This window comes from Sprattus sprattus (assembly GCF_963457725.1).
Source record: "Sprattus sprattus genome assembly, chromosome: 17".
Classification (NCBI taxonomy): Eukaryota; Metazoa; Chordata; class Actinopteri; order Clupeiformes; family Clupeidae; genus Sprattus; species Sprattus sprattus.
Genome location: NC_137915.1, coordinates 131458 through 138957, shown reverse-complemented (window position 1 = coordinate 138957; position 7500 = coordinate 131458). Strand labels below are relative to the sequence as shown.

At 47.1% G+C, this 7500-nt stretch overlaps 1 protein-coding gene across 1 annotated transcript in view; it reads left to right on the top strand.

Moving 5' to 3' along the window:
• The window catches only part of mrc1a (mannose receptor, C type 1a), a gene marked incomplete at both ends in the record, with an annotated part of 45007 nt that overhangs the window by 17173 nt on the left and 20334 nt on the right, over positions 1-7500 (top strand). The window contains 3 exons of the mRNA XM_080855059.1: positions 1180-1295; positions 4582-4660; positions 6745-6889. Of these exons, the coding sequence (XP_080711185.1) occupies positions 1180-1295; positions 4582-4660; positions 6745-6889 (340 nt within the window). The remainder of the gene's footprint in view (positions 1-1179; positions 1296-4581; positions 4661-6744; positions 6890-7500) is intronic.

Sequence of the window (7500 nt, the reverse complement as noted above, 5' to 3'; positions counted from 1 at the left end):
CAAGATATTTAAAAAAAAAAATAGGCATACATCTAGCGTACACATTGACCCAAATGATTCAGGTTAATTGTAATGGCGGTTCTGATGTCTGCCATCTCCTGGCAGATGAGCTGGGGACAGACGCACACTGTCCCTATCACAGTCTGCAATAAGTTCGGCTATGCATGCAGTTACGTCAGGTCTAGTCCGACATGCTGGGGAATTCATAACATTTCCCGTAACACCCGACAGCCAAGAGAGGGCTAAGCAGGCGTTCTGGGAGAAGTATGGGTTCCCTGGCGTTCTTGGCGCTATAGACTGCACCCATATTCACATACGTGCCCCCCCAGTGTTTTACACAACATTTCCATGAATCATGGATGTGTCAATGACATAAATGAGGATAGATTAGAGGACTTTAGAAGACGTGAGGTTGAACTGCATGTGCCGATGGGTGCAATACTATGACCATGCATGCATAACCTAGTGATTCAGTGAGGGTGAACCCAAAACATCGGAAAGTATGTTTTTGTGACTTTTATTTCAAATATGTTGCCACCAAAAAACAAATGCTAGTAACTGACAAAATACAAACGAGAAATGAAAAGTAGAAACATTTCTACAAACAAGCATGGGAAAATATTGCCGTGATTGTTTCTGGTAACACACATTCTGGTGGCCTTACGGTCTTCCTCCAGGTAATTCCGCCATTATAATAACAAGCCGCTATGGAATATGCACTCCTCGCTCTTAAAGGGAATGTGAGATGACGCTCTGATTGGTTTATTGCATATTACGCCCAAACCACACCTATGGCTGAGTAACCTCCTTTGGACCAACCCATTTGACAGTTGCCCTGGGCGCAAGTGTGTTTTTTCCCCCGTTATAATAGCAAATGCGCCATAAAGCCGCCCACACAGCTACTTGCGTTTGGCGCTGTCCTACTTGCGTTTCTGATCGATAAAATAGGGCCCTCACACTCAACTCACACTCACACTCACACTCACACTCACACTCACACTCACACACACTTACACACACACATAATAATAACATTTGATTATACGACTTTCTGTGCAAATACACTGAAATACTTTGTGTTTGTGTGTGTGCGTTGTGTTTGTGTGTGTGTGTGTGTATGTTTCTGTGTGTGTGTGTGTGTGTGTGTGTGTGTGTGTGTGTGTGTTTGTGTGTTTGTAGGTATTTGAAAAGTCAAAAGATGAGAAAAAAACATGGTCTGAGGCCCGAGATTATTGCCGGGCCATTGGAGGAGACCTCCTCAGCTTGCATTCAGAGCAACAAACCGACGCTCTCCCGTAAGTGCACGTCCCTCTCTCACTCTCCTCCCTCTCTCACTCCTCTCCTGTTAGTGCACCTCCCTCTCTCACTCCTCTCATGGTAGTGCACCTCCCTCTCTCACTCCTATCCTGTTAGTGCACCTCCCTCTCTCACTCCTCTCCCTCTCTCACTCCTCTACTGTTAGTGCACCTCCCTCTCTCACTCCTCTCCCTCTCTCACTCCTCTCCCTCTCTCACTCCTCTACTGTTAGTGCACCTCCCTCTCTCACTCCTCTCATGGTAGTGCACCTCCCTCTCTCACTCCTAACCTGTTAGTGCACCTCCCTCTCTCACTCCTCTCCCTCTCTCACTCCTCTACTGTTAGTGCACCTCCCTCTCTCACTCCTCTACTGTTAGTGCACCTCCCGCTTTCACTCCTCTCATGGTAGTGCACCTCCCTCTCTCACTCCTCTCCCTCTCTCACTCCTCTACTGTTAGTGCACCTCCCTCTCTCACTCCTCTCCCTCTCTCACTCCTCTCCCTCTCTCACTCCTCTACTGTTAGTGCACCTCCCTCTCTCACTCCTCTCATGGTAGTGCACCTCCCTCTCTCACTCCTAACCTGTTAGTGCACCTCCCTCTCTCACTCCTCTCCCTCTCTCACTCCTCTACTGTTAGTGCACCTCCCTCTCTCACTCCTCTACTGTTAGTGCACCTCCCGCTTTCACTCCTCTCATGGTAGTGCACCTCCCTCTCTCACTCCTCTCCCTCTCTCACTCCTCTACTGTTAGTGCACCTCCCTCTCTCACTCCTCTCCCTCTCTCACTCCTCTACTGTTAGTGCACCTCCCTCTCTCACTCCTCTCCTGTTAGTGCACCTCCCTCTCTCACTCCTCTCCCTCTCTCACTCCTCTACTGTTAGTGCACCTCCCTCTCTCACTCCTCTACTGTTAGTGCACCTCCCTCTCTCACTCCTCTCATGGTAGTGCACCTCCCTCTCTCACTCCTAACCTGTTAGTGCACCTCCCTCTCTCACTCCTCTCCCTCTCTCACTCCTCTACTGTTAGTGCACCTCCCTCTCTCACTCCTATCCTGTTAGTGCACCTCCCGCTTTCACTCCTATCCTGTTAGTGCACCTCCCTCTCTCACTCCTATCCTGTTAGTGCACCTCCCTCTCTCACTCCTCTCCCTCTCTCACTCCTCTCCCTCTCTCACTCCTCTCCTGTTAGTACACCTCCCTCTCTCACTCCTCTCCCTCTCTCACTCCTCTCCCTCTCTCACTCCTCTCCTGTTAGTGCACCTCCCTCTCTCACTCCTCTCCCTCTCTCACTCCTCTCCCTCTCTCACTCCTCTCCTGTTAGTGCACCTCCCTCTCTCACTCCTCTCCCTCTCTCACTCCTCTCCTGTTAGTGCACCTCCCTCTCTCACTCCTCTCCCTCTCTCACTCCTCTACTGTTAGTGCACCTCCCTCTCTCACTCCTATCCTGTTAGTGCACCTCCCTCTCTCACTCCTTTTCCTCTTTCACTCCTCTCCTGTAAGTGCACCTCCGTCTCTCACTCCTCTCCCTCTCTCACTCCTCTCCTGTTAGGGCACCTCCCTCTCTCATTCCTATCCTGTTAGTGCACCTCCCGCTTTCACTCCTCTCCCTCTCTCACTCCTCTCCTGTTAGTGCACCTCCCTCTCTCACTCCTCTCCCTCTCTCACTCCTCTCCTGTTAGTGCACTTCCCTCTCTCACTCTCCTCCCTCTCTCACTCCTCTCCCTCTCTCACTCCTCTCCTGTTAGTGCACGTCCCTCTCTCACTCCTCTCCCTCTCTCACTCCTCTCCCTCTCTCACTCCTATCATGGTAGTGCACCTCCCTCTCTCACTCCTCTCCTGTTAGTGCACCTCCCTCTCTCACTCCTCTCCCTCTCTCACTCCTCTCCTGTAAGTGCACCTCCCTCTCTCACTCCTCTCCTGTAAGTGCACCTCCCTCTCTCACTCCTCTCCTGTTAGTGCACCTCCCTCTCTCACTCCTCTCCCTCTCTCACTCCTCTCATGGTAGTGCACCTCCCTCTCTCACTCCTCTCCTGTTAGTGCACCTCCCTCTCTCACTCCTCTCCTATTAGTGCACCTCCCTCTCTCACTCTCCTCCCTCTCTCACTCCTCTCCTGTAAGTGCACCTCCCTCTCTCACTCTCCTCCCTCTCTCACTCCTCTCCCTCTCTCACTCCTCTCATGGTAGTGCACCTCCCTCTCTCACTCCTCTCCCTCTCTCTCTCACTCCTCTCCCTCTCTCACTCCTCTCCTGTTAGTGCACCTCCCTCTCTCACTCCTCTCCCTCTCTCACTCCTCTCCTGTTAGTGCACCTCCCTCTCTCACTCCTCTCCCTCTCTCACTCCTCTACTGTTAGTGCACCTCCCTCTCTCACTCCTATCCTGTTAGTGCACCTCCGTCTCTCACTCCTCTCCCTCTCTCACTCCTCTCCTGTTAGGGCACCTCCCTCTCTCACTCCTATCCTTTTAGTGCACCTCCCGCTTTCACTCCTCTCCCTCTTTCACTCCTCTCCTGTTAGTGCACCTCCCTCTCTCACTCCTCTCCCTCTCTCACTCCTCTCCTGTTAGTGCACCTCCCTCTCTCACTCTCCTCCCTCTCTCACTCCTCTCCCTCTCTCACTCCTCTCCCTCTCTCACTCCTATCATGGTAGTGCACCTCCCTCTCCTGTTAGTGCACCTCCCTCTCTCACTCCTCTCCCTCTCTCACTCCTCTCCTGTAAGTGCACCTCCCTCTCTCACTCCTCTCCTGTAAGTGCACCTCCCTCTCTCACTCCTCTCCTGTTAGTGCACCTCCCTCTCTCACTCCTCTCCCTCTCTCACTCCTCTCCTGTTAGTGCACCTCCCTCTCTCACTCCTCTCCTGTAAGTGCACCTCCCTCTCTCACTCCTCTCCTATTAGTGCACCTCCCTCTCTCACTCTCCTCCCTCTCTCACTCCTCTCCTGTAAGTGCACCTCCCTCTCTCACTCTCCTCCCTCTCTCACTCCTCTCCCTCTCTCACTCCTCTCCTGTTAGTGCACGTCCCTCTCTCACTCTCCTCCCTCTCTCACTCTCCTCCCTCTCTCACTCCTCTCCTGTAAGTGCACCTCCCTCTCTCACTCCTCTCCTATTAGTGCACCTCCCTCTCTCACTCTCCTCCCTCTCTCACTCCTCTCCTGTAAGTGCACCTCCCTCTCTCACTCCTCTCCTGTAAGTACTTTTCCTCCCTCTTTCCACCTGGTCCCCCTATGATCCCTTTCTCTCTCTCTCTCTCATCTCCCCCATCTCTCTCATCCCTCTCTCCTCTTTTCACAGGTATTACCTTGATTTCCCAGCCTGGATTGGTTTCCGTTTGGGTTCCAACGGTGGATTTAAGTGGTCGGATGAGTCCCCGGTGCGTCTTAACCTCTGCTTGTTCTAGTGTGTTTGTTCTAGTGTGTTTGTTCTAGTGTGTGTGTTCTATTGTGTTTGTTCTAGTGTGTGTGTTCTATTGTGTTTGTTCTAGTGTGTGTGTTCTAGTGTGCTTGTTCTAGTGTGTTTATTCTAGTATGTTTGTTCTAGTGTGTTTGTTCTAGTGTGTTTATTCTAGAGGGTTTGTTCTATTGTGTTTGTTGTAGTGTGTCTGTTCTAGTGTGTTTGTTTGTCCTAGTGTGTTTATTCTAGTGTGTGTGTCACGTCAGGCTCACAGACATGACAAATAAAAGCCAAAACAGTTTTAATTTATTAGCAACCACTCAACAGATGAGCATGGCTTCGAACAGAGCATGGGGAGCAAGGTTTCCCCGTTCTCTCTCTCTCTGGATCTCTGTCTCAAGCCACCTTGGCACCTGTGGAAGGTGCTCTTGTAATCAGGGAACACCGGTCCCAGGTGTTCTCAATCACTAACGAGCCAGCCTAATAGACCTAGCTGACGAGCCAACACACCTGCAGGTCATCTGCAACACAAAAACAGACAAACACAAGCAGCCAGCCCTGCACTCAAAAGAGGCAGGGTCGTCACAGTTCTAGTGTGTTTGTTTTAGTGTGTTTGTTCTAGTGTGTTTGTTTGTTCTATTGTGTTTGTTTTTGTGTGTTTGTTCTAGTGTGTTTGTTTGTTCTACTGTGTTTGTTCTAGTGTGTTTGTTTGTTCTAGTGTGTTTGTTCTAGTGTGTTTTTTTGTTGTAGTGTGTTTGTTCTACTGTGTTTGTTTGTTGTAGTGTGTTTGTTGTAGTGTGTTCGTTCTAGTGTGTTTGTTCTATTGTGTTTGTTCTCGTGTGTTTGTTCTAGTGTGTTTGTTCTAGTGTTTTTTTTGTTGTAGTGTGTTTGTTGTAGTGTGTTTATTGTAGTTTGTTTGTTTGTTCTACTGTGTTTGTTCTAGTGTGTTTATTCTAGTGTGTTTGTTGTAGTGTGTTTTTTGTTGTAGTGTGTTCGTTCTAGTTTGTTTGTTCTAGTGTGTTTGTTTTATTGTGTTTTTTCTTGTGTGTTTGTTGTAGTGTGTTTGTTCTAGTGTGTTTTGTTTTAATGTGTTTGTTAATTCTAGGTTGTTTGTTCTAGTGTGTTTGTTCTAGTGTGTTTGTTCTATTGTGTTTGTTCTTGTATGTTAATTCTAGTGTGTTTGTTCTAGTGTGTTTGTTCTAGTGTGTTTATTCTAGTGTGTTTGTTCTAGTGTGTTTGTTCTAGTGTGTTAATTCTAGTGTGTTTGTTCTTGTATGTTAATTCAAGTGTGTTTGTTCTAGTGTGTTTGTTCTATTGTATTTGTTGTAGAGGGTTTGTTCTAGTGTGTTTGTTCTAGAGGGATTGTTCTAGTGTGTTTGTTCATCTAGTGTGTTTGTTCTAGTGTGTTTGTTCTAGAGGGTTTGTTCTAGTGTGATTTTTCTACTGTGTCTGTAGTGTGTTTGTTCTAGAGGGTTTGTTCTAGTGTGTTTGTTCATCTAGTGTGTTTGTTCTAGTGTGTTTGTTCTAGAGGATTTCTTCTAGTGTGATTGTTCTAGTGTGTTTGTTCTAGTGTGTTTGTTCTAGTGTGTTTGTTCTAGAGGGTTTATTCTAGTGTGTTTGTTCTATTGTGTTTGTTCTAGAGGGTTTGTTCTAGTGTGATTGTTCTAGTGTGTTTGTTCTAGTGAGTTTGTTCTAGAGGGTTTGTTCTAGTGTGATTGTTCTAGTGTGTCTGTAGTGTGTTTGTTCTAGTGTGTTTGTTCTAGTGTGTTTGTTCTAGAGGGTTTGTTGTAGTGTGATTGTTCTATTGTGTCTGTAGTGTGTTTGTTCTAGTGTGTTTGTTCTAGTTTGTTTGTTCTAGAGGGTTTGTTCTAGTGTGTTTGTTCTAGTGTGTTTGTTCATCTAGTGTGTTTGTTCTAGTTAGTTTGTTCTAGAGGGTTTGTTCTAGTGTGATTGTTCTAGTGTGTCTGTAGTGTGTTTGTTTTAGTTTGTTTGTTGTAGTGTGTTCTACATATGTGTTGTTGTTTGTGCTGACTGTGTATGATACCTGTGCTCCCTCAAACTCAGTCAGACTATGAGAACTGGGGTTATGGTGAACCAAACAACTTCAACGATAATGAGCACTGCACAGAGACCAACTTCTACTACAGCCATAGCTGGAACGATATGGACTGTGACCGCTTCAGTGACTGGATCTGCCAGATACGTAAAGGTACACACACACACACACACACACACATACACACACACACACACACACACACACATGCACACACACGCACACACACACACACACACACAAACAAACACCAACACACACACACACACACACCAGTATCACTGATAGAGCATCACCCTAATTGGTGTCTACTGGGGCCGGTATTTCAAAAAGATCCCACAGGATTAACCCTCCCGGATTGCAGTAAATCCTGGTCAGAAAAACTAAATTTCAAAGCAAATCTGATCCTGAAGATTCAGATTCAGGAAATCCAATTCTGCCTTTGATCCTGATTCAAAACTGCTGTTGAGTATTTCAAAACTTTAGTGAGAAATCTGGATCAGTTTGATCCTAAAATGTAGGATTACCCTGATCCCACCTCAGAGGTGGATTTGAGAGAGATTACATGTAAAGGTTTGAACAGCCTAAGTGTAACTGCTCCCAAAGTTCTTAGTTTGATACAGTAGGTATGATTCAGTTTTGTTTGATCAATGTTTATTTTCTTTGCAGCAGGTCTCTTTCCACCGACATCTGTAAAGAAAATCTAATATTAAGGTTTTAGGGTGTGTGTGTGTGTGTGTGTGTGTGTATGTGTGTGTGTGTGT